The 26,251-nt window shown below is 38.5% G+C and overlaps 3 protein-coding genes across 6 annotated transcripts in view; all 3 read left to right on the forward strand.

Annotated features, from left to right (window-relative positions):
- rasgrf1 (Ras protein specific guanine nucleotide releasing factor 1) overlaps positions 1-12,799 on the forward strand; it is a 33,225-nt gene extending 20,426 nt beyond the window's left edge. Inside the window, exons 11-27 of the mRNA XM_014003553.1 lie at positions 193-256; positions 754-896; positions 1,013-1,095; positions 1,185-1,433; positions 3,664-4,034; positions 4,630-4,749; positions 5,631-5,801; positions 5,952-6,058; positions 6,592-6,704; positions 6,840-6,900; positions 7,571-7,674; positions 7,751-7,835; positions 7,913-8,110; positions 8,206-8,285; positions 8,373-8,490; positions 8,582-8,650; positions 10,432-12,799. Of these exons, the coding sequence (XP_013859007.1) occupies positions 193-256; positions 754-896; positions 1,013-1,095; positions 1,185-1,433; positions 3,664-4,034; positions 4,630-4,749; positions 5,631-5,801; positions 5,952-6,058; positions 6,592-6,704; positions 6,840-6,900; positions 7,571-7,674; positions 7,751-7,835; positions 7,913-8,110; positions 8,206-8,285; positions 8,373-8,490; positions 8,582-8,650; positions 10,432-10,524 (2,229 nt within the window). The 3' untranslated portion in view covers positions 10,525-12,799. The remainder of the gene's footprint in view (positions 1-192; positions 257-753; positions 897-1,012; positions 1,096-1,184; positions 1,434-3,663; positions 4,035-4,629; positions 4,750-5,630; positions 5,802-5,951; positions 6,059-6,591; positions 6,705-6,839; positions 6,901-7,570; positions 7,675-7,750; positions 7,836-7,912; positions 8,111-8,205; positions 8,286-8,372; positions 8,491-8,581; positions 8,651-10,431) is intronic.
- A 1,245-nt stretch (positions 12,800-14,044) lies between these two features.
- ctsh (cathepsin H) lies at positions 14,045-17,507 on the forward strand. The gene is made up of 12 exons (XM_014003554.1): positions 14,045-14,209; positions 14,313-14,344; positions 14,459-14,564; positions 14,634-14,704; positions 14,800-14,904; positions 15,668-15,754; positions 15,866-15,921; positions 16,021-16,102; positions 16,189-16,257; positions 16,333-16,439; positions 16,788-16,913; positions 16,998-17,507. The coding sequence occupies exons 1-12, from the start codon at positions 14,143-14,145 to the stop codon at positions 17,065-17,067; spliced, it is 978 nt and encodes a 325-aa protein (XP_013859008.1). The 5' UTR covers positions 14,045-14,142; the 3' UTR covers positions 17,068-17,507.
- A 566-nt stretch (positions 17,508-18,073) lies between these two features.
- The window catches only part of blm (BLM RecQ like helicase), a 9,649-nt gene continuing 1,471 nt past the window's right edge, over positions 18,074-26,251 (forward strand). The window contains exons 1-18 of one of the 4 annotated variants that reach the window (XM_014003558.1): positions 18,074-18,390; positions 19,015-19,075; positions 19,166-19,790; positions 20,237-20,372; positions 20,598-20,704; positions 20,845-20,959; positions 21,049-21,710; positions 21,965-22,141; positions 22,582-22,700; positions 22,848-22,961; positions 23,077-23,175; positions 23,298-23,446; positions 23,550-23,656; positions 23,929-24,089; positions 24,702-24,897; positions 25,008-25,198; positions 25,276-25,420; positions 25,516-25,715. In XM_014003558.1, the coding sequence (XP_013859012.1) occupies positions 18,296-18,390; positions 19,015-19,075; positions 19,166-19,790; positions 20,237-20,372; positions 20,598-20,704; positions 20,845-20,959; positions 21,049-21,710; positions 21,965-22,141; positions 22,582-22,700; positions 22,848-22,961; positions 23,077-23,175; positions 23,298-23,446; positions 23,550-23,656; positions 23,929-24,089; positions 24,702-24,897; positions 25,008-25,198; positions 25,276-25,420; positions 25,516-25,715 (3,459 nt within the window). In that variant the 5' untranslated portion in view covers positions 18,074-18,295. Of the gene's footprint in view, positions 18,391-19,014; positions 19,791-20,236; positions 20,373-20,597; positions 20,705-20,844; positions 20,960-21,048; positions 21,711-21,964; positions 22,142-22,581; positions 22,701-22,847; positions 22,962-23,076; positions 23,176-23,297; positions 23,447-23,549; positions 23,657-23,928; positions 24,090-24,701; positions 24,898-25,007; positions 25,199-25,275; positions 25,421-25,515; positions 25,716-26,251 lie in introns of all 4 variants that reach the window. The other 3 variants (XM_014003555.1, XM_014003557.1, XM_014003556.1) reach the window with 3 other exon arrangements.

A 26,251-nucleotide genomic window follows, 5' to 3' on the forward strand; every position in this document is an offset into this window, starting at 1 on the left:
GCCCCAGACAGCATAGCTCCTTGGATCATTGGGACACTCAAACCCCTCCACCACGATAAGGTAGCAGCCCAAGGAGAGGACATTAATAAAATGTGTTGCATTAATGCCTGTTATGTCATACATAGATGCATTATGTTGGGTCAAATGTGGTAGATTTAAAAAAACTGAATCTGCATTGAATGCTATTTTTAGAATGGAGTTGTCTCGCTAATAGACTGCACTCTGATGGAGGACCCTGAGGGAACAGATGATGAATGTAAGTGTTTGCAACAGTTTGCATTATATGCACCATGTATGAAGCTTTACRTAACATTCAGCATTAACAGTGCATATTTGAGTGTTAAAATTGTGTAATTAGTCATTTGAAAATGAAATCAGGCTGCAGCAAAAAACAAATTACCAAGTAAAATGGGGCGCTACCTCTTCCTAAGAGGTAATTGTTTAAAAAAAATTATCCCGATCTTCAGCTAAATTTAATGAATTTGTCTTTTGTCCTTGCTTTTTCAATTTCACTAAGGTTCACAAATTTTGCCCTCATAATTTAGTGTAATCTTGCTGACAAACAGACAAAGATAAGGCTTTGGAAACCTTTGGCTTGAGCTTTGAAGAAGAGCTTTAAAAAGATGTTATAATATTTTGACGGCTGTTTTTACCATTATTTTCTTTCTTTTTTACTGTCCTTTGAATTTTACATTACATAGGCGATTAAAGCTGTGACAGAAATGATGTTTTATCTTTGTGCTGACCTCAAAGCTAAGTCAGACAAGAGTGGCCAGGACATGGAGCACCTGGACTTCAAGATCGTCGTGGAGCCAAAGGACAGCCAGTCATTCACCATCATCCTGGTGGCCTCCTCCAGGCAGGAGAAGTCTGCCTGGACCAGTGACATCAGCCAGGCACGTCAACACGCATCACAGTCTCCAGCAGCGAGGCGACTTCAGCCTTCATATTACAGAACTCGCTATTATTCCCCCCCGTCTTATCTGTGTATTTTACCGTCTGTGTCCTGCAGTGCATAGACAACATCCGCTGCAATGGCCTCATGATGAACGCCTTTGAGGACAACTCCAAAGTCACAGTGCCACAGATGATCAAGTGAGAAATGTTTATTCCCATGCATGTGTCTTCTCCTCCTTCCAGTCTGGTTTTTTTCCACCTCTGATTTTTTGCGTTTTTGCCCACAGATCAGATTCAAGTCTGTACTGCGATGATGTGGACATCCGCTTCAGTAAGATGATGAATTCCTGCAAAGTGCTGCAGATCCGCTACGCCAGCGTCGAACGTCTGCTGGAGAGGCTGACCGACCTCCGTTTCCTCTCCATCGACTTCCTCAACACCTTCCTCCACTCCTACCGTGTGTTCACCACAGCTGACGTGGTGCTGGATAAACTCATCACTATCTACAAGAAGCCCATCAGTGCTATCCCTGCTCGGTGAGTCGCGCTTGCATCTGGACAGACGGCCATGTGGCAAAGTTGCTGACAGCACTGTAGATACATATCATTTTACCATAAAACACTGATGTTTTGATCAAGTGACAATCTTAGAATGTTGGCAAATAAAGCAGATGTGGAGGTGTAAAAACTATTATCATTTTATAGTAAATATTTTCCTTTATGAACTGTACAGCAAGGGTCTTCAACATTTTTCAGTCTGGGACCCCCAAACTGATGGGGAGACAGAGCAAAGACCCATTAGGTCAGGCTGTAAGTGAAGCTGGTGTGCCCGCTGAATGTGTGTATTTCTGAATGAAGTACATTATTTTATGCCTACATTTTCCAATAACATGTTGGATTCATGTTAATGTGTGTTTAAATACATAGTTTTGGAAATGTATAAAAAAGGTCTAATTAACCAAAGTTTTCACATCCCCCATGCTGTACATTTATGACCCCATTGTTAAAGACCCCTGCTGTCCAGTATTTATTGTTTAAATTGTAAGTTTAAAACAAAAGTTCAGGTTTCATAAAGTGAGGTTCTGTGGAAATGTATCTCACCTGTTGTAGATGTTTTTTTAAACAACCTCGAAGGTGGATAGCTCTAATCCCAAAAGATTTTGAATGTAGTTCTCGAGAATGCTATAAGCATTGCATGAAATGTTTATTTACATAAAGTGATTTGGGTCTTTCCCACCACAAAGAGAAGAGTGGTAGCAGCAACTAGCTTCGGACCTATACAGACCGAAGCTGGAGTTACACTCTGCGAGAAGTAAAGAAACCTGGACGAAAGGACTCCAATGTAGTAGTCGTCCCACTTTTAGACATAAACACGCACAAAACAAAGTTCTGACCAATCACACAGTTGTTGACACATCCCCCCGAGAAAAAAAAAGTTCCACTTGGACGCTGTGCTGAGAATGAGCTCTCAGAGCTGAGCAAAATGACATAATTTGTGTTATACAACTTTGTCAGCGAGAGCAGATTTCATCAGTTCCTGTGGAGTATTTTAAGCCAGGATGGATTGCTGCCGTTTTTAAGAAACTTCAGGAAACAAAATTCATATTGATTTCTGTGAATGTTATTTTATAAAACTTCACCCCTCCGACAGTTTTGCATTACTCAGTTATTCCTGCAGAAATAATACGACTATGCTACAGGAAGTGTTCCAGGCTGCACTAAATGGGACGTTAGCTCATCAGGCCGATGAATTAAACTCTGTTTCTCCAAAATGAGGTCTATGAAAAAGTTATCCTCACCAAGTGAGATATCAGTTGCTTGTAACATGTCACAGAGACCCACTTCATAGAATCTATCCATTTAATTTATACATGATAAATTAAATCTTCTTTAATTTAATAAACTAAAGATGGTAATTATCAAATAAAATCAAAGTCTTTACATTCCAGATTCTTATATCTCAGTTGATCCCCTAAATTCACAAGTTATTTTGAAGCTTTATGTGTGTTTAAAATGGTTTATCTTGGTGATAAATATACACACAAGGAAGCAGAAAATAACACTCTGTTCTATGTTGCTTCAGTGCCACTGTGTGTCCATGCATGTGTGCTGATTTATTTATATTTTTCCTGGCTGATAGCGGTAATTGGGTTCAGTTCCTTCTGTGTTAGTTTGGAGCGTCTAAACTGAGATGCATCGCTCTATGGCAACCAAACTCAGTGCTGCAAGACCCCACCCTCCCCTCCTTTCCCTTTTTCTCCTTGTTTGCAGAAGATCCATAGTGTGAAATATAGACAGAGCGTTGCATTGTGGGCTTCCTCACTGCGCCACATGCCCAAAGTGAGAGCCCAACAGTGTGGGGATCAGATCGRGGAGAGCTCCCCGTGTCCACACCCTGCAGTATGCTTTCCCACGGCGCTTGTAATGTCACTGCGAGACACCTACACTTGGCTGCTTGTGTCAGCAGTGGCCATGCGCACTATCACTCGCTGTGCTATTTATGGGAACCCGTGAGGTCGGCAGGAGGGTGGCAGGGAGTGGGAGAGGTTTGCTGAAACGCTGCAGTCTGTATCCTGCTCGAAAACGTCGAGACATGGCTGTTGAGCAAAAAAATAAATAAAAATCTGATTTCACGTTCTGCATGAATTATTCAGGAGATGCTGTTTGTTCGGCTAAGCCTTTTATTTCAAACAAACATATTTTCAAAATATCAAAGAAACATTTTCCTTTGTGCTAAAATCAAATGTGTATAACTCACTTGACGTAGGTCCCTGGAGCTGTTCTTCGCCAGCAGTCAGAACAGTAAACTCCTATACGGGGAGCCTCCCAGCTCTCCCAGGGCTAGCCGAAAGTTTTCCTCCCCTCCTCCTCTGGCCATCGCCAAGAACTCATCCCCCAACCGCCGCCGCAAGCTCTCCCTCAACATCCCCATCATCACTGGGGGCAAAGCTCTTGACCTGGCTGCCCTCAGCTGCTCCTCGAATGGCTATGCAAGCATGTACTCCTCCATGTCCCCGTTCAGCAAGACCACGTTGGACATCAACAAGCTCTACGTGTCCAGCCCCATCGCTAGCAAGATCTCTGATGAGGGCGAGGACAAAAAGGACAAGGTGGAGGAGACCTCCRTGTGCAAACAAGGTTGGTCAGCAATTTAAGTGAAACATTTTTAGCCATTAAATACATTTAGTTGTGTACTTGGAGTGTCTAGGAGTGCAGAAAAGTTGAATTTAGTCTCTTTTGATGCTGCATTTGTATCTTTATATTCTGTCTGGGTCATATTTTTCAACCTGTTCAGTTTTCTATAGCATTTTCTAAACTATTACGACAAAAAAATGCATCAGAACTTCTCTAAATAATGTCTGGACTTACCAACTACAATTTGGTTATCTTCGTTCTCCTCTGGCTCTGGGTCAGACTCTTTGTAAATAAAATGTTTCTGTGCCACTATGTAGTCGTTAACCCCTCTGTCAAACTAGAATGGATCACAGGAAAGCTGGTGGAGTGCGATGCTCCRCGTTTGGCTTTAAAGAGATCACATCAAAAAGATTTGATCTGAGACACACCCCAGAAAAAGGGTGCAGTTCCACTTTATATAGACCCCAACTGAATGATTTAAATGTGAAAAAGAAGGATTTAAAAGCATGATGATTTATCTCCTTCAACAGTTTACCTTGCTGTTATCAAAATCTCCAGTGACCAAGCTTTTCGCTAATTTCTCTTCGTTACGATGCAGATCTCTCCGTGAGAGAAGAAAGCGACAATGATCAAAACCAGAGCGATGAAGGCGAGCCAGAATCGTCTCCTACCAAGTCTCCAACCACGCCGAAAAACGTCAAATGCAAAAACTCCTCAGGTACATTTTGTCCTAAATGTGGAGAGTGATATAATCACAAATCAAGTGTTTGATAACCACGCATGTAGGCTGCACACTGACAAGCCACCTGTATCCAAGGCTCCCCCCCGGTGAGCCTTCGACACAGTTCAAGTTTACCTTACAGTCAGCATTAATCAGTTCTCACTAAAGCATATTTTACTTTTAATAGGTGGGAAATCTTTACTTTTTAAAGGAAAAACCAAGCCTCTCAATTAGCTATTGGTTGTAAGGCCCTGTATGTTATCCAAAGAAAGAGCTGAGAAGCTTTATATAAATCCATCTGTCCATGTTTATGAGCTTGTGGGGGAAACCAAAGCTCGGCTACAGTAGGTGTTTAGGAAACTTGTGTCATAGCAACTACATCAAGAGCGTGTTTTCCTTGCCGCCCCCAGTAATGAGCCTGTTTCACTGGTGCCAAGATTATTTTTCGCCCTCTAAATCTTTGCACGAAAATGCACAAAGGCTTTTTCGAGGCGAAAGCTGTGCAATAACACGCCGGTCGTGCGAAACTGTTGATCAGGGTGACAGATTTGTATCTGCTCGCGATCTGTGTTCCCAGGATTCAGAGACAGCACACAGAAGAGAATCTGTTGATTTCACTGTTATGCTGATATTCGGTGGCTATATTTAGCTGCACCCATCTTAAATATCAAAGCCTCTTGAAAAGGAAAGTCTGGAGGGAACTGATGGGTCTCTGGTGCTCCCTAGTGGAAGCTTGTGCCATGGAAAGCAGGCCATTCTGCAGTATATGCATATTAAGTTAAACCTAAAAAATGCTATTGAGCACAGGTTTATTAATGAAACTTTGAGTCATTTATGATTCGTCGATTCAGGCGTGACAAATGTTTCCTTTTCTCTAGAGTTTTCTTTGTTTTCCTACAACAACGGCATGGTCATGTCCTCGTGTCGAGAGCTCGACAACAACCGCAGCGCCCTGTCCGCTGCCTCCGCCTTCGCCATCGCTACAGCTGGAGCCAACGAGGGAACGCCAACCAAGGAGAAATATAGACGGATGTCCCTAGCCAGCACAGGTTTACACACCTACTTAGAGTCCAATGGCAGCTACATTAAAGCTTTACTTGCACTTCTTTGTAACTGAGCTGCCAAACTTTGAAAATAGTGTTTTGTGTTCTCCAGTTTTGGTTTACTCTTTGCTCATGGTTTCATTTTATTTCCTGCAGGTTTTCCAACAGATCAGAGAAATGGAGACAAAGAGTTTGTGATCAGACGAGCAGCGACCAACAGAGTCCTGAATGTGCTGAGGCACTGGGTGTCCAAACACTCACCGGTAAACATTAATTTACTGTACATAATGTTTAAAACTCAAGACTAGATCTGTTGATATGAACGCTGCCTTTGTATAAAGCTTAACTATCAGGGTTACACAAATTATTCCCAATAAATGTTGTCATTGCAGTTTCAATATGCACAATATGACTATGAGCTTTTTATATTTTAATGCATTCGTGTTGTGTATTCCAAAATTATGTTAGGCCAGTCTGATGGACTTTCAATATCTTTTATGTCTAAATTCAGTGTAAGTTGCAAAGACTGTCAGGTTAAGTTTTAAAAAGGTAGAATAAAGAGGACGTATGGGGAAAATAGTTTTATTATTGTCCATAGAAAGGATGTAAACATGAAAGAAAGACAACTCTGTGAGATATTTTATCATAACCATTGACAAAGTTTGCAAGGCTGCAAAAATTAACACAAATAGAGCTCAACTAATAGAAAAAGTTGTTTAATTGCAATCAGTACCGTGGAGATTCTCTATCCTTTAATGAGACACCTGTTTGTGTGTAATAATCTGTGCCACTTTAGGACTTTGAGAGCAACAATGAGCTGAAGACAAAAGTTATTGCCTTCCTGGAGGAAGTGATGCACGACCCCGAGCTGCTGACGCAGGAGAGAAAAGCAGCAGCGAACATCATCAGGTACTGTCAGGTGCTGCTCAGCTGTGGGATTAAAACGTGCTCAATCAGTGGACTATTTTCTGTCTTAGTTAGGTCACGCATCACTTAGATATGTCGATGGACAACTGAACTTTCTTTGTTTTACCTGTCTGTCAGGACTTTAACTCAGGAAGATCACGGTGACAACCAGATCACCATAGAAGATGTAACACAACTGGTGAGTGATGTTTTTGCATTTGTCACTTTTTTACTTTTTTATTTTTGTTAACTCCATGGGGATGCGGTTGATCAGTGGTCAGTGATAAGGTCTTACGATCGTGGGGCTGCAAATCTGAGCATCAGGAAGGGCATCTGGCATTAAACCAAATTATTTGTCCTGGTTTCAATATGGCTACCCCTGAAAAATGAAGTAACCAAAAGAACAACTTTAATCTTTTCCTTCCTTAGGCATGGATGCTCAATAATTTATATGTTTATAAAAATAATGTTAAGCAAAAAAATGACTTACTGCCATTCAGACTGTTCTTAGGCAGGACGTTTTCTTTGTTTCCTCTCATGGCAGTCCTGAAACCTAATATTGTTTTTGACCAAAACAGTTTTTTTTACTTTAAACTTTATCTTGTTTACCTTTCCTCTCACCTATTATATATCAGCTTTGGGGATTAAACTTTAGGATCATACTGGATTAAAAAAGCAACATAATATTGCATAATATTAAAATACACATACAGCCACATCATCCAGTATTTACCTTAACTAGCTCTCAAGTTGCTTTTGACACAAAAGCACAACAAATGCTTTTGTTGAGGCGCTTTGTTTTTTTATGACCCGACCGACTCAAACTGCATCTGTCTCACCTAATCTTCTGACTCTTTTGTGTCTCCTAGACTGGAGCGGGGAAGGCTGAGTCGTTCGAGAACCACTCTGCCTTGGAAATCGCAGAGCAGCTGACTTTGCTGGACCACCTGGTGTTTAAAGTCATCCCATACGAGTGAGTGGCAGCACACCTAGAACACACACTCATAAACTCTTCAAGCCAACCGTCCTTTTATTTTCCAACTTTTCAGGGAATTCTTTGGTCAAGGCTGGATGAAAAACGACAAAAATGAGAAAACACCGTACATCATGAGGACAACTAAGCATTTCAATGATGTAGGTTACGTTGGGAAAAATCGACACGATTCGAATATTAGGTGAAAACAATTTATTTTCCTTCTGCCCCCTCCTAGGTCAGCAACCTGATCGCCACAGAGATCCTTCGTTGCGACGACACGGCCACTCGGGTGACAGTCATAGAGAAGTGGGTCGCCGTGGCTGACATCTGCCGCTGTTTGCACAACTACAACGCCGTGCTGGAAATCACCTCCTCTCTAAACCGCAGCTCGGTTTTCCGCCTCAAGAAGACCTGGCTCAAGATTTCCAAGCAGGTGCCCGTCTCTGCRGACATCAGATCCGTTAGTTCCCTCTGCAGTGTTGGCACTAGTATAACTTCTTTTTTTTTCTTCGTCTTCTTCTTTTCCAGACAAGAGCATTAATTGACAAGCTGCAAAAGCTGGTGTCTTCAGAGGGGAGGTTCAAAAACCTTCGAGAGGCTTTGAAAAAGTGAGTTTTATTTAAGGGACAAAATGTTGAGGTGGAACGTCACAGAACACATGTAGTAGATTAGGGATAAACATGTTTTTGTTTCAGTTGCGACCCCCCCTGTGTGCCGTATTTGGGGATGTACCTCACGGACCTGGCTTTCATTGAGGAGGGAACGCCAAACTACACCGAAGACAACTTGGTTAACTTCTCAAAGATGAGGATGGTGAGGTGTTTTGTGATACTCTCTGTGAAAAAAAAGTTTGAAACTTAGAAGGTAACATGTTGGTTTTCCTTTTCTTTTTTTTTTCTTTTAGATTTCGCACATCATCAGAGAAATCAGGCAGTTTCAACAAACAGCGTATAAGATTGACCTGCAACCAAAGGTAAATCAGTGTTCAGACTGAAGACCACTGATTCTGGCTTTTTACATCTTAAATTTATTATTAGCATTAAATCAGTGTGCTTATTTTATTATTTATTATTGTTTTTTTAATTAGGTACTCTGAATGCATCAAGGCTGAGACAATGAGTGAATGATTGAATAAATAATTAAATGACGGATGGATGGACGATTCAAGCTGCACCTACTAGTGACCCCTTTCAGTATTATGAACATGCTTTATTGGCTTTAATCAAACAATAATTCCCTGTCTTTAAACAWTTTAAAAGAAAAAAGAAGAGCTTTCTATTGGTTCACAGTAAAATAAAAATATTTGAGAAAATATAATTTATGAACAATACTTTGAAATTTGTTACATTTGTGTTGTGATAAGCTAGTAGAACGAAACAATCACAATAGGCTGACAAAACAAGATCTCCTACCCACCAATAAAATAAGTCTGTTTTGAATATGGCACGGCAAACATAAAAGAGTGGGATTTAAACTCGGAACATTATACATTAACGTCCTTATGCATCTCAGTAGTTTTTTTAGTTATCCATTAACCTTTTTTTAGTATAAGCTTTCTAAACTGGTGAAATGACTTTAAAATGTCCAAACATGAGCTGCAACAATGGCCAGAGAGGTAATTTAAGGGTCAAGAAAAATGACTTTAAAGCTTCCTTTATGAACTTATTTAGCAGGAGAAATGAATGACCATTCTTTATGGCCTCAAAAATGATAACTCTGTCCTAAATTTTCATGTGTGAACATAAAAAACATGTATTATATGTTGACACTCACATGTTAAAACAAAAATAATATATGAGTGTTGGGATATGAGTGATTTTGAAAAAGTCAAAACATGATGTGTCAAAAACTGGGTAAAAGCCTCTCCATGTTCTTAGTTTACACTGACTAGTGTCAATCACACAAGAGACCTAATCTGACAATAAAATAATGCCAAAGACAGGACTTGGGAACCAAAGGTTGACTGTTGTGGTCTGATCCAATCAAGAAACAAAGTGAACATGCAGTAATTTTCAGGATCTGTGTTTTTGTTAGTCTTTTGTTAATAGTCTGTTGTTGTGTTGCTTAGTTCTGTTTACATCATCCCCTTTATCACCTTTTCTCATTTAGTTATCTGCTTCTCAGTGTTTTCTCCAGTCAACCTGCTATGACCATCTTCACCCTCCCTGCTCCCGTGTCACACAGCTGTAGCCACTTCCCTCATCAGTCCCAGCCTGTTTAATCTGTTGTTGTCCATCTTCACATGGTTCTCGTGCCACAGTCCGGTTTTTCGTGTTCTCCTGTGATTATTTGGGTTTTTGGCTGCCATGTCAACCTTTTGTTTTCACTTCGTAAATAGAAAGTGTTTATTGTTTTGAGTTGTGTCTGCATACTTGGGTCCAACTTTCTACAGGCCATGGTGACAGTGATGCTTTGGAGGCCCAGAACAAACATTTAGGTGATCAACATTCGCCAATAAAAGCAACGACTAAATTTTAAAAGAGGACATTGATTAAAAAAATGGAGCTCTGGTTTTGAGAGTCATTCACTGATGTGTTTTTAGTGYTGTATTACCTTTGTCTCAACACAAAAACACACATCTGCCTCTCCACATTTCTTCTGTTGCGTAAACTAAAAGATGCTATTGTTTTATACATCAGCAGGCTGGGACTTATTCACTGAAAAGAGCCTACAAAGTAATAGACCAGTTGAGGTGGATCAGTTTAGAAGCATAATTCTTAACGTTTTCTTCTTTTTTCTGCTTTTTTTTCCCAGGTAGCACAGTATTTACTAGACATGAGTTTTGTTCTCGATGAGGAAAGCTTGTACGAAGCCTCGCTCAGAATCGAGCCCAAAGTGTCCAACTGATGGGGAAGGTGGTGCTCCACACTTTGTTTTCTCTGTTAATATAACACATAAGTTGACATACACATTGACCATTGTATAGCTGTATATGTTTAAGATATTTGCTCTTCTGTACAGTAGATGTTTAAAGTTGTTTGATGACACAAAACATTTCTGCATTTTCTTTCATTTTTTTGTCATGATGACACCTGCTTTAAAGGCTTTCTTTTTTTTTTTTGTTTGAGTAATCAAGAATAATAATAGAGGTCACTGTAGTTGCATGCAACTGTGTCTTCTTGGTGACCAATGACATTATTTTGCATCATATGAAACTGTTGAATTTGCACTTTTTGAGCACTGATGCTGCTGGCCATTGTTCTCTAGTTTTGAGTTTTATTGATCATTGACATTCTCTGCAACCAATGTAGCACTGTATAAATGAACTGCATAATCAGGTAAAAGAGCCCAGAGGACGTAGGTTTATTTATTTTTTTTATATATGTATTTTTTTGTTTTTAAAGAGAAAGCAATGATCAGTAGAAATGAAAGCAAGATATCCAAAGCAAAAGTGTCTCTGTGCTTCCCAGACCAAAAATAGGAGGTATTTATTTCTTCATTTCTGCTCATTACTCTAAAGACAAGGGTCCAGTTTTGAACTAGTCACCAAGCAGGTGTAAAACTAGACAGAAAGCAAAGTGTTGTGTCATGATGTGGTTATTTGAAAATTGCATACCTGTTTCTCTTCAGCTCTACTGAACTGAACAGAGATGTACAGTATTGCTTTGTCCCATTTCTCTAAACTTACTGAATTCGTTGTCAATGAAAAAAGGTTGTTTTCTTCTGTACAATATTTTTTAGTGTTTATAACACAAGCAGTGATCGTATTATCACCAGCAAACACCACAACAGAGGTTCTGCTTATATCTGGGAGTCCAGCTCTGAGTGTACAGAAACAACAGAGGAGGACCAAGCACAAAGCYCTGAGGGACCCCAGTGCTGAAAGACTTGAGGGTTTGTACCTCCCCTGTATGAACTATCAATGGTCTGTTTGTGACACAGTTTGAGGCTGTGATACTGAAGCCAAGAGATATCACTTTTTTCAGAAATTAGAATTTAGAGAAAGATAAGACTTTAATCAAAAACCAAATCTTACAAAATGTAACTGGAAATGATGAATTGGCTTCACAAATTAACATTCTTTAAATTCTTTCTTTTGTGAAAAGGTGCTTTACAAAATCACARACCTTATTTTGCAATACTCCCACATTATTCTGAATTAAAAATTGTTGTTGAGACAGACACACAGTGACACAGTTTATTTTGGTATTCAGTAAAAATGTTCTAATCCCAGCACCTGAGGGTAAATGCTGGTACTACGGCACAGATTGCTTGAAATTCCTTTTTCTTTAAAACATAAAAAAGACAAATATTGTACCTTAAAGTCCGGGTTCTATTTCTGTAGAGTAAAAAGATTTGTTGCTCTTCTGTAATTAAAAGACAATCCGTCCTTCTTGCTGTTCCAGTGGTTGTGGAACGTGACTGTATATCACTCTGTTATATGCATTGCTGTTAAAAACTATGATAAATTGTATGTGAATGACCTCTGCCTGCAGCATCCAAACACTATTTTTGTAGTAGTATAAGAGGCAGTGACCTGCTCTTTATATGAACATGAGAAAGTATTTTGTACTTTGTTGTTAAATCACTTCACTGAGATGTGCTGTACATTTTGTACATGCAATCTGACATATTTCTCAACGTGGATCAGTGTAATCCTTAAAAAAAKATGTATCTTAAGCTTAATACAAAATGCTACAACAGTGTGGTGTTGATACCATGACTTAGAGGTAGGACACAACTTCAAAGTGTTTTGCATTTATACTGTAATCCTGTTTATAATCATTTCTGTTAGCAGGAATATAGTAATGTAGTGATTATTCTGTGAATATTTGTATGTATTTTTACTATGTATGTACAGTACACTTTTAAGGCTAATGTAGTAGGCATGCAACACCTTCACAGACAGAATAAACTATTTACTTATACTGTATACACTTATACATGCACATAATCTTATAAGGTATTTAAACAAATAAACATTTTTGCTGTTAGCAATACCCAGTGGTATGAAAATTATCTTTCAACCCTCTTGTTTCCACAACTACAGAGATATTCCCAGTTTTGTAAGAAACAAAGAAAAGAACAAAATAAAAGATATGAAGTTGAAAATGACAAATAAACAAAAAAGAAACATGTTTCCCAATTACCTCTTGCTAATAAATCCATTTTATCTCAGGAGCATTTTGTCTGAAGTGTTTTTGTAGATCCATGTAGAGCTCATTATTGTTTGGTTGTTATTGCAGTGTTCAGATGTAGCAATTACTATTGGATCTTTGAGCACCACTCATAAACAATAAATGAGCTCTACATGGTATTTTATGCATAGAAACAGCATTTTCACAAGTTCTCATAAACACTGACAGGTAGTACTAGTTTGACTGACTTAATTTTAAATAAATAATACAGAAATATTGTTAAAAGTAACAGGGTTTTACTCACTGTTGGGTTGTGGTAAGTAGTTATTGTCTTGAATTCTGAACTGGGGTAAYTTGAGTTGCTCCCACTTTCCGATAGGAAATTCCCACAGGAGTGAGTATTCCAGTTTAGATTTACAACTTGTAAGTGGGAAATTCCCACTTCCCAGTACTCCCAGAATGGGAGATGTTATGGTCAAAGCTGCTTTAAAGCAGCACATGCTCATTTGAAGACATATATCTTTGGCCCTAGCCTTCGGGCCTTGAGTTTGACACATTTAGGATCCCATTCCAAACATACAGCTGCACCTGAGTAACCAGGAGACTCAGATGTAAACACTGGACCAAAAAAAAAGCATAGCAGATCATTTAATTGGCTCTGATTGCACATTTACTTCAGAAGCGATCCATGCACGCAAACGTATCATCCATATTTACTATATTAAACTCAGCATGCTGAGCACACAGGTTGCAACAATACCATGGAGAGTTCAATTCACACTTGAGTCTGATGAAGGTCAAATTTAAAGTTTAATGTGATCAACCATGCAGAAAAATCAGATTTGAGAAAATAAAAAAATAAAAAAATTCGGAAATGAACATTAGGGTTTCAGTGTGCATGTGCTAAGATATAATTTTGAGACCGTTTCTTAGAATTATGACTTAGCATTTTTTTTCTAAAAGTGGCATAAATGGACTTCCATAATGCAGTGTCTAAAAATAAAATTACTAAACAAAGTCTGCTTTTAAGAAAATTATTAGCTGCTTTCAAAGTAACAAAGAAAGCATTTTGTTAATCATATCCCTATAAATATACGTTATTTCATATTTTATTGTAATGAAGCGGTACAAAATGAAAAAAAAAAACAATTGCCCGTTTTCTTTATTTTTGCTTTGGGTTTAGTGTTTACCCAGCAACTCATTACATGGAAAGAAATGTAGACGGTTAAGTTCCTTTGCCTCCAGTGGAAATAGTTTTGCAGGTTTTTTTTATTGGTGCAGAGTTGACACATGACGTTGCAGCTCATTGTTCACTGTCTGTCTCATCTGGCTCCACTTTAAACACGGGCTGTGGAAAAACACGAACAGAACAGAACCGATCGCAACAATGAGGTTCTGGCTCGTGTTGTGTTGTCTCGCAGCTGGATCGTCGTCGTTTTACGTGGCAGAACAAGGTAAAGCTTATATCTTTTTATTTATGCCTGCTCAGTTTCACTTTCACACTCTTTCATGGCGTCTCAAGACAAAAGATCTTTTAATAATTTAAACTATTTCCAGACGAGTTTCACTTCAAGTCATGGATGGCACAGGTCAGTATCATTATCAGTCGTGAAACTAAATTATTAATTTTCAAGTTATGCGCGGTGAAAAATCACAGCAGCTGCATACCTTTACTGTAACTGTAATGTTTGTCCCTCCTGCAGCACAACAAGGCGTACAACATGAAGGAGTACTACCTCAGACTCCAGGTATTCTCACAAAATAAGAAGAGAATTGACAAGCACAACCAAGGGAATCATTCCTTTACAAGTAAGAACACCCTTTTACATTGTGATTTTTTTATTTCTGACTCCTAATTTCTTTTCTCCCTCCCTGCAGTGGCTCTGAACCAGTTTTCTGACATGACATTCAGTGAGTTTAAGGAAGCTTTCCTCTGGTCTGAGCCTCAGGTAATGCCAAATGTTGTTACAACAAGCTGCTCACGTGGAAGTTGAGAAGTTAACATTTTTTGTGTTATAAACGATTTACCATTTATATTTTGCAGAACTGCTCTGCCACAAAGGGAAACTACTACGGCAGTAATGGACCGCTTCCAGACTCCATAGACTGGAGGAAGAAAGGGAATTACATAACACCAGTGAAGAATCAGGTGAAGTTTATAATAAAATAGGCACAATTATCTTTTTATGGAGCTCAAAGGGCTTGGATCTGTGCTGCAGAGTCAGGGGTTGGAACAGGTTCAATAAACACGCAGTAAGAAAAACTTGACCTTTTTTCTGTGTCAAAAATAAGTTTGTATTGGAGTCATAATTAAGAACTTTTTGTATTTTTTAAGCAGAAATTTTGGTTATCTATAATTTACTTGAGTAATTAGTTTTCAGCTGACATTTTACTTCTACTCCTTATATTTTCACACAATTATCTGTACTTTCTACTTCTTTTTGAAGTTCTAACCTCTCACTTTTACTCAATACTTTTACTATTATAGTATATAGTGCATTTTATGTCATAAATTGATTTTTGAAGCTTAAGGACAGTAAAAGTCAAATACTTTAAGACTTTTACTTAATATTTTTAGAGGAGACTTTAACTTTTACCAAAGTAATTTTATGTTAAGGTACTTGTACTTTTACTAAAATATCACTTTGATGTACAACAGTTTTTTTTGCACTTAGTTTAGTGAATGGAAAAACTCTCATGTCAAGAGTTGTAGTAACTGAGGTGTAACAGCTTACTGTTAAAGATTGAGGAGGGTATAAAAAGTTTTCAGTTTCCAAAGATAAGCATAGCTGGTAAAATGTCGAAATTTAACTTGAAAGTGTTTACATTTATTACATGTTTCATCTTTCCTTCTCTCACATTATTTTTTAATGTCTTATTCTGGTTTTGTTCTCTTGTTGTTTTGTTCACAGGGACGTTGTGGGAGCTGCTGGACTTTTTCCACAACAGGCTGTTTGGAATCTGTTACTGCCATCAACAAAGGGAAGCTTGTGCCACTGGTGATGTATTTTTTATTACTATTTACTTGATTATTATTTTGTACATAGATGTGACCATAATACTTGAAAAAATCTTAACCATCATCTTAAACTTTCTTTTCTTGTTTCCAGTCAGAACAACAGCTGGTGGACTGTGCGCAGGATTTCAACAACCACGGCTGCAACGGGTGAGAGCTGAAGWTGTTTCTGTCCTTCTTGTATGGTTTTCTGGTAACTTTGTGTGTTTTGGTCATACTTTTATAACAAGATCTCTCTCTGTCTTSCAGAGGTCTTCCCAGTCAAGCGTTTGAGTACGTCATGTACAACAAGGGACTAATGACAGAACAGGACTACCCTTATAAAGCTGTGGTAACTGATCTGTCACCCTAAAGCATAAACAACATATTCTCTTTATTACTTCTTGTGGTTTTCATTTGAAATTTGCTCTTTAATAGGATGGTGCTTGCAAGTATAAACCATCGCTGGCTGCTGCTTTTGTGAAGAATGTGATGAACATATCAGCGGTAAGAACCATTTCTTTAAGTAGAGGTTTTTCTGGCAGGTAGTAAAACTATTGATGTTTTTAYGTTGTTTCTCAGTATGATGAGATGGGAATGGTCGATGCTGTCGCCACGCACAATCCGGTCAGCTTAGCCTTTGAGGTGACCTCAGACTTCATGCAATACAGCCAGGGTGTATATACCAGGTGAGAGGAAGTCTTAACATTAAAAGGCTGATAAAAATGCATAAATAATGTACTTCTACAAAATGTTTCTAGCTGGATCAGTGTATTCCTGCTAGAATTTGTCTGTTTTGTTTTAATTTTTGAGAGATAAGATAAACTTGACCTTGGATGCCTGCTATTAGACATCATTATTTTATAGTTGAACATTTTATTTTGACTTGAAAGTACTAAATCACACATACAAGTTCTATGTGCGAAACACTGAAGACTTTTCTGTCTCTGTTATTTTTACGGGTCCAGTTCCTCATTCCGTGTAAAGTCAACCATGCATACAGTCACATGCTAACAGATTTTTCTTCCTTCTTTCAGTACTGCTTGTCACAACACCACAGACAAGGTAAACCATGCTGTGTTAGCTGTTGGCTATGGGGAAGAGAATGGCACCCCTTACTGGATAGTGAAGAACTCATGGGGACCCAACTGGGGCATGGATGGGTAATTATTTAATATTATTAAATGGAAAATCTTAACAAAGTTTTCTGAACCAAAAACACTAACAAAAATATGTTCTCTTCGCAGATATTTCCTTATCGAGCGTGGAAGAAACATGTGTGGACTTGCCGCTTGCTCAGCTTTTCCTGTAGTTTAATTTAAAAAAAAAAAAATCAAAATCAGTTTTGAAAATGATATTTTTTTAATGCACAATTTCTACAACGTGTGTTTCAATCATTAAGATTTTCTCAAAAGAGTACGTTTGGATTTTTACTGATATTTTTTCTACGGTTATATGATATGATAGATTTGGTCATATCAGATTTACTTTGAAGTTATAGCCAAGATGACTGTTTTCTGTGAATTTTTCGGGATCAAATGCACTTTGGTTTTGTTTCAGCTGTTTCCTTTTACAAGGTTTGYCACAGTGAGTGTGCTCGCATGAAAGATTTAGTAATTGTTTTACACTGGATGGCCTTCGTGACGCAACCTGGGCTCAAACTCCCAGCCTCCAGAATATTAGACCACAGCACAGACCACAAAGTTGCTCCAGCCCACTTGTGAACAAATGCACTAATAAAACATCAACAACAAAAATATCTGTTTGTTTATGCTTTTATTTCAGTTGCAGATTTCTACAACATGCCTTTATGGCATTAAGTGAACATATGCACGCATAATGATTGACCAGAAGAATAACATTTTTTTATTTATTTTCTACCTCACATTTATAGTTTTATAATGCGTTGCTGCAACTTTAGAAAACTAGGTTTAGTTTTTATTAACGATAACCTGAAAATTTATTAGTTACTCATTGACAATAGATTTTTTAATTACCCATTATAATGTATAACAATAAATAATAAACGTTTTTACAGAAACAATGGAATTTTGACTAATTGGTTTAGGACATATCAGATGTGTATTTTATYAGTCTTTAAAATCCCCAAATACTGTTGTGTTGAATCGAATTGAAAATATAAATAATTTGATAAGTAAATGATATATAAAATCAGCAACATTAAATATTTTTGTAACATTCAAAATACTATTGATTCCAGCGATTCTCATGAGCACATTTTTATCGTCAGACTACATTTCCCAGAATCCTCTGCTCTGTCCCGCTCAGCGTTGGCCAATAAAGAGTCGCTTTACTGAATGGGCGCAAATTTCGGTATTTATGATGGTATATGTTGGAGCTCAGCTAAATCTACTGTTGCGTTTAAAGCGTTTAGTAAAACTGTGTAAACCTAATGAACCTTTCCGCGTTACTAGTGGTGGGACAACAATGTAAACATTATTTTGTTATGCTGAGGAAACTGGCTGCAGCTTCACCAACAGGGCTCGTATAGTAAGCTAACAGTGTCGCTAGCTGGCTAGCAAACATGTCAGGTCTTCCACAAAATAATTTAAAAGAACAGCTGGCGAGGCACAACAATGCTGCTCAGAGTAAATTATCCCTGGCTAAACCCAAAACGGGGTAAGTAAAGTCAAATGATAAAATCACAGCAGWGAGCAAACCAGCTAACACTAACAGCTAGCTGTTAGCAGTGCAATCTGTTGATGAGGAGCACCTGAACTAAACTAGTCATTCTCTAATGTTATTGTTGTTGGTTTAACTGGACTACAGGAGCAAACATTTGAACACAAACATTTATTGAGAGACCTAGAGTTGTGCAATTGGAAATGTTATTTCCGCAGCTCCCTACAACCATCATGYCCTATGTTATGGATGAATCCGCACTGCCTCCGTTTGATTTCAATTTGTGGCAAAAGTTGAACTAAAAACACATTTACATGTTTGGGTACTTTGCACATGTTTACCTATTTAGAGATTTGAAGCCCTGGTGATGATATTTAGACTTCACTTGGGCCAGGAAAAAAGTCTAAATCCTTTTTTGGGCAGATTTGCATTCGCATAAAAATATGTTAGATTTGGAAAACCAAAAACCCATCATAACTGAACAACTCTGCGGTAATCAATAATACCTTGTAACACCCTTGCAAATTTGTCAGAATGCATGTTATTTTTTTTATTTTACTACAGACATACGTTAAATGACACTTTATAATTTTCCATTTGTGCTTATTATTTCCCCCCCAGAGCCTTCTCGTTCAAAAAGAAATCCACATCTGGTACAACRAAAGTGGAATACCCGAGAAAGGTAATCGGCTCAAGTGTTTTGGCCAACAGGAATGTCAATATCACTGAGAGCAGTTTGGTGACTAAACCTTCTTTGACATTTTCAAATAAGCTTGAAAGACCTCAAAAGTCCCAAATCAGCAGCTTCTTTCCTGTAAGTTCAAACTGCATGTCTGGATCCTTCAGCCCAGCAGGTAACTCGTCTTCATTGTGTCAAACACCCTCAGAAAAGACTGATAGTAAGAYGAGTCCAGCTCCAAATAAACCTGAAAGTCAAGCTTGTTGTGGCAGCCGGATTGATTCTTCAAGTTTGGATGCGTCGGGATTCCCGATCGATGACTGGGATGATCTTGASGACTTTGAAACACCTGTCCGAATAAAAAATGACTCTTTCAGTTCAGACAAATCAGCGAAGATCGCCAAACTGTCATCTTCTGATGAAGAATTCCCAAAATTCACAGGGAAACAATACCCAGATGCTTGTCTTGAGAAATCCGAATTAAACAATGGGAATAATGCCCAGACATGTGTGGAGACKGATAAAATGGAAAAAGATGTTGATGAGAAAACAGTTTCACCAGGACTTGATGTGTTTCAAGACCMAGCAGAGATTGAAGTTGAGGTTTCTCCTCTCAGAAGACCCAGAAGACGATGTCCTCCTCCGCTTGTAACATCTGTCTTAAGTGACAGCGATGAGGATCCTGTTGACGTGTCTAAACCATTGGAGGATAAGACAAGTAAGTGACTATCTGKTTTATTCTGTTTGAATTGATGTTTTTGCTAAAATTGAGCACYATGTGCCCAAATTCATTTATAGCTTTTCCTTTTATTCAAGGTTGGCACTCAACTTTTGGTATTTTACACTTGCTTTTWATTGACTTTGTTAATATACAAAAGTATATATAAATTTGTTTTATTGGTAGTTTACACTGTTACAGTGAAATGTTTTCAGCGTGCAATGTTAATGACTGCAGAGCTCTGCTGAAACATGGGTAGATACTGTTTAGACTAAGTGTATTCCAACTAAACAGAGGTAGGCATAAATATATACCACAATGCATTGCAAAATACTGATTTTGAGCATGTTCATTAGTAACTGTGAAACGGTCAGTATAGGGAAACTGTTGGGGGAAAGTATATAAAAATTCACAGCTGAATTRTGACATTTTGTGTTACCTCGCAGATAAAAATAAAAAAATGATTGATCCAAAGGWAATGGAACTTAATGCCAACCCAGAGACTGATGAAGATCTTGATTACATTCCTCCTTCACCTATTTCTGAGAAGACGCCTCACACAATGTCTGAAGTGGATAAAAGGTTGGTATCTTTAGTTTATGGTTCTCTTCTGTAACAACTTGTTTTTTTATGTGGTTTACAATGTACTCAATGCGAATATTTCATTGATTAAGATCGGGAGTTAGCGTGCGTTGTTTAAGTGTTCTCTTTATTTTTTTGAGCAGTAGTGTTCCCTTTATTTTTTTGAGCAGTGTGTCTGTGAAATTAAAGTAATATTACAGGAACYATCATTGTTTCTCTTTCAAGCAGAGATAAATTGGGGAATTCACAGAGTACAGACATTCTTGTCCCGTCAAAGAGTCCTGCCAGAGCTTTTTCTGAGCCTACTGATCACCAAGCGAAAGACAAAACAAGTGAGTGTTGTTTTTATTTATTTGTATGTCTTATCATGCTTGCTCCGGGCCTTTATTTTTTAAATTAAGGCATTAATTAATGTATCGGTAATTTTTTTTCTTCTCATATTTCTTTTACTTTTTTTCTGTTACTGTTGTAGAGGAACAACTCTTCAGTTTAATGGAGTCCATTTGTGCTCTTGTTGATTCCATCCCTGAACATGAACTGATCGCTTTGTCCTGCGGGGATGAACTTTTGCTGAAGAGGGCCCAAAGGTGTGTTCATGTGTGTCRGTGTAACTTTAGTTTTCTCGGGTTTAATGGTTTAGCAAAATGACTGCAATCATTGTGTTTCTSTCTTTCAGGAAAAGGATTCTTGCTTCAGGTTGTGACTTTTTGTTGAAAATGCAGCAGCCGGACAGCACCGTGACTTCTGATCCCAACTTTAAAGMAATGTCTTCAAGCTGTGGTGCATCTAGTTTTCTGTCTTCCAACAACTCCGTGTCTGCAGACTACAAGAAGCCTSTGCAGTCAAGAAGATCCTCAGTCATCACTGTGGACTCCGATTGTTCTTTTAATACTGATTTAAAGCCCGTGTACAATAAGGACAGCAGTATATTCTGTATGGAAAATGAGAGTAATTGTGACTCTCCATCTGCCTACAGCATCACAAAACCACCTTTCAGTCCGTTTGAGGAAACTAGTTTAGATGTTAATGATGTTGATGTCTCCTTCTCACCGAAAAAGACTGAGGCTGTTTTGCAGAACAAATCCAGAAACCCAGTTCCTGCAGCTGSAGCTGAGGCTGAAGCAGATGACTTTTACATTGATGATTTTGACATAGACGACTTTAACGATTCTGATATCCCAGATTATTTTGATGAACCCTCAGTTTCATCAGTTTCAAGACAAAACGTCAGCACCGTGTCTACCACAGTTAAAGAAGGCGGACCAAGGAAGTCATCATGGGAGAAGGAACCAGTGACGCCTGTGTCTGCCCYGAAACCATCAAAGATTTATTCACCAGGTAAGTYAAAAAAAAAAAAAACTTTAAGCATTGCAGAACAGGAACTTGTCACCACTAGAAGACAATATATATAGGTATTTTGTATTTGCGTATTTTTATTTTATTTTTGTTTTTTATTTCTTTCTACGTCAGCAGGGTGTCATTCTATAAATGCWAGGGTACAATAGGATTGGTAAATAGTCCTTTATATGCAGGACAAACCAAAATACACATTGCCCAATGTTAAGAAAATATTTTTTTGTTTTATTTTGCAGAACCCAACTTCAAAAACCCAGCTCACGATCGCTTCAGAGGTTTCAACTTCCCCTATTCTCAGGAGATGATGAAGATTTTTCATAAACGTTTTGGACTTCATCAGTTTAGGTTTAATCAACTCGAAGCGATCAATGCTGCTCTTCTGGGAGAAGATACGTTTGTTTTGATGCCCACAGGTTGGTCATTAAAGTAAATCTGTTTCTGTTTGGATGAACATTTGAAGGCCGTGTTACAGATAATTYATTTTGTTTAATGGATTTTGCCTGTCAGCAGGTTGGAATGTGCTGAATCCTTAAGAGGTCTTTTTAAAATCCAAAATTCTTTGTCAATGATCCTAATGACAACAAAAAATGTCTGCTTCCCTAAAGTTGCTCTAAAATATTTGATATTGTCAGTCTTTTAAAACTACTTCAGTCCACAAWATTTATAGCAAAAATACTGAGAATATTTGAGCTTTTTAACCATTTAAAGACCAGTTTGCTCCTTTCAACTAAAGTTTTTTTTAATGAGGGGTAACATAAACTTTGAATATTTTTTATGAAATACATTTCAATGAATGATATTTAATATTATAATAATGTAACTCTGTTACCTCTCAAATGTGTGTATTTTCCAGGTGGAGGTAAAAGTTTGTGCTACCAGCTGCCTGCCTGTCTCTCACCTGGAGTCACTGTTGTCATTTCCCCTCTTAAATCACTAATTGTGGACCAGATCCAGAAACTCACCACCCTCGATGTAAGTGTTTGTTCACAGACGATTTTACATATGTGGTACTGTTCAGAAGACATTTTGATGACKTGTACTTTTTCTAGATTTTGTCCTCAAAAAAAATGTCCCTCAAATTTAAAAAATCAGGTACATTATTATTGTCCCACATTTCAGATTCCAGCGACCAGCCTGTCAGGTGATAAAAGTGACAGTGAAGCAGGGAGGATTTACATGCAGCTTTCCAGGAAAGACCCCATCATCAAACTGCTGTATGTCACACCTGAGAAGGTACGTTTGGGTGGTTTGTGAATAAACTGAGAACTTTGAGTGTTTTATTGGTTTAGCTAACTCTATAAGTAACTAAGATTTTTTTTCATGACTCAAATCTGATTTTTCCCTCAAGGTGAGTGCAAGCAACAGGTTGATCTCAGCCTTGCAGAACCTGTTTGAGCGAGGTCTTCTGGCCCGCTTCGTCATAGATGAGGCACATTGTGTCAGCCAGGTGTGTTACTTTGCTTAATTTATAACACAGTTTGTGACATGCTTTTATTTTTTAGGATAGATTTTGTGAATCATCCCATCCCTCATATTTATTATTATAATTATTATTATTTATTTTTTAAGTGGGGCCACGATTTCCGTCCAGACTACAAGAAGTTGCATGAACTGCGTCAGAAGTTTCCCAATGTGCCGATGATGGCGCTGACGGCCACGGCCACCCCCCGTGTGCAAAAAGACATCCTCAACCAGCTAAATATGACTCGGCCACAAGTGTAAGGCTTCACTTGTTCCTACATACTGACCTCAGAAAGCCACCGGTATCAGGACATTAATATTATTATTGTTTATTATTATTCATTTTTTTAATGTGTTCAGATTTACCATGAGCTTCAACAGAGTGAACCTGAAGTACTCTGTGCTCCCCAAGAAACCCAAAAAGGTTGATGAGGACTGCATGATCTGGATAAAGAAGCACTACCCCCGTAAGTGTTTCAGTAGTTTTCTGATGCTTTCTATGTATTCTAATTTATATAAAGCACTGTTGTAACTACCTGAAGGTGTGAGATGTCTGAAAAACGATAGCATAAAGAACTTGAGGTCAAACAGTTTAAATAGAAGATTAAAATTAAAACGATGTTGGATAACTGATTTAAGTTCGAAGTATAGTACTTAGAAAATGAGTTGTGAATATTCTCAGTGGTAGCTATTTATCAGAGATGTAGTGTTTGTAAATAAATTTTTTTGTATCTGACAGGTGACTCTGGCATTGTTTACTGCCTGTCTCGTAATGACTGTGATGCCATGGCTGAGAGTCTGCAGAGGGCTGGAATCCTGGCTCTGTCGTATCACGCTGGACTGAGCGATGGACAAAGAGAAAATGTTCAGAGCAAATGGATCAATCAAGATGGCTGCCAGGTAGAGCTGCCACAAACGATTATTTTTATAATCGATTAATCAGATTTTTTTTTCGATTAGTCGACTAATCAGATCATACGTTAATTGAATATAAAACATAGAGCTTATCGTGCCAGAATGCAGCTGCTATTATATAACCATTGTTAAATTTTAGCTAAATGCTAACTAAAAATAATTGCTGTGGAAGGCAGGTTCTGCTCTGCAGATATTGTACAAGTTTCTCTTTCATTTTCTTAAAATGATCCCACACTTTTGAGCTCCGTTGTCAGGTAGCCATGATACCAGAGCCTGTCTGTATAATGTCTTGTGACGTCCACGGCCTACCCCAGTTACCACTACTGTGCATGTGTGTCAAGGACAGAAAGGCAGATGTGGCAGTGGAAGGTGTCAAAGCAGTTTGGAGAGAAAAACAAAGTAAAGAACAAAAAAAAAGAAAACGATTAATCGATTATTAAATTAGTCATCGATTATTGTAATAATCGATTAGTCGTCGATTAATCGATTAATCGTGGCAGCCCTACTGCCAGGTCAGGTCAACCAGCTGGTCCTGGATGTTTGATACAAAACGTGGCGCAGTTTAAGATTGCTTATTGTTTTTGTTTTGTTTTCCAGGTGATCTGTGCCACTATAGCCTTCGGCATGGGTATTGACAAGCCTGACGTGCGCTACGTGATCCACGCCAGTCTGCCTAAATCTATGGAGGGTTATTATCAGGAGTCAGGAAGAGCCGGCAGAGATGGAGAGATCTCTCACTGCGTTCTGTTTTATTCTTACACTGACGTCCACCGCATTAAGAGGATCATCAGCAGTATGTGATTAAATWATGAACACTTATAGTTGCATCCAAAATCACTGTGAAGTAATCATTTTAAGAATGTGGAAAATCTCCATTATGTTTGTTTATTTTTGTGGTGGCAGTGGACAGAGAGGGTGACAAGCACACCAAGGCTACTCATTACAACAACCTGCACAGCATGGTGCACTTCTGTGAGAACGTGATGGAGTGCAGAAGAATTCAGCTGCTGGCCTACTTTGGGGAGCTGAAGTTCAACAAAAACTTCTGTAAAGAACATCCGGATGTCAGCTGTGACAACTGTGCCAAACCCAACGTAGGGCTTTGTTTTTCATCTGTTAATCATGTCCGTTAAAGCATCAAGTTAACACCAATCGTTTGTTGTTGACACAGCAATACAAGATGAGGAACGTGACTGAAGACGTGAAGAAAATCGTGAGGTTTGTCCAGGAGAACTGTGAGAAAGTTGGAGCCAGGTTCGGCAAGACGACTCAGCAGAACCGACTGACGCTGAACATGCTGGTGGACATCTTTATAGGTACACACACCTGCTTTCATCTTTTCAACAACTGAGCTGCTGTTTGTGTTTTTTTTTATTTTTATTAACAGCTGAAAATGTTCTCATTCGGTCAGGATCTAAATCTGCCAAGGTACAAACAGGCATGTTTGGGATTGGAGCAGCCTACTCTCGCCACAATGCGGATCGTCTCTTTAAAAAACTGGTCATTGATAACGTCCTGGTTGAGGACCTCTACATCACTAACAACAACCAGGCTGTGTCTTACATCTCCGCCGGACCGAAAGCCATGAACATACTGTCTGGGTACATGCAGGTAACGACGACACATCACGTTCACAGAGGAGTGTATACATGGTTCTCATTGACTACTTCATCCGCACTTTTTTTTTTTAACCGGCTGTGCCATGTTTGTGAGCTAGCATTTAGCTTACTGCTAGGAAACCAGAATGAAGGATCCACAAAAGCTAGCTACATAAATGGAAACGAAAAGTCAAGCGTACAGTAACGGTTTTAATGACGGGGGAGCAGTATGGTTTCTAATGCCACAGAAGTGGATTGCTACGTTGCCTTTTCTAGGTCCTAGTCACTTATTCTTGTCATCTGAATGTGGTGAGGCAAAAAGGCAACAAAAAGAAGAAAAACTCAGCTGGCTCTAAATGTCTGATGCTTAGCATGGCAGGGGTGCAAGTAAGAAGTGGTTGGCCGGGCTATAATACATCAGAGGAAACCCTGGTACTGCTATGTAAACAATTGCAAATAAGGTGATTCGAACATGTAATCCGCAAGTCATTACGTCACTTGAGGACATGCAGATTTTTACAAGATTTACAAGATTAATAAACACATGCA

Source organism: Austrofundulus limnaeus, unplaced genomic scaffold (assembly GCF_001266775.1).
Source record: "Austrofundulus limnaeus strain Quisiro unplaced genomic scaffold, Austrofundulus_limnaeus-1.0 Scaffold19, whole genome shotgun sequence".
NCBI classification, from domain to species: Eukaryota; Metazoa; Chordata; class Actinopteri; order Cyprinodontiformes; family Rivulidae; genus Austrofundulus; species Austrofundulus limnaeus.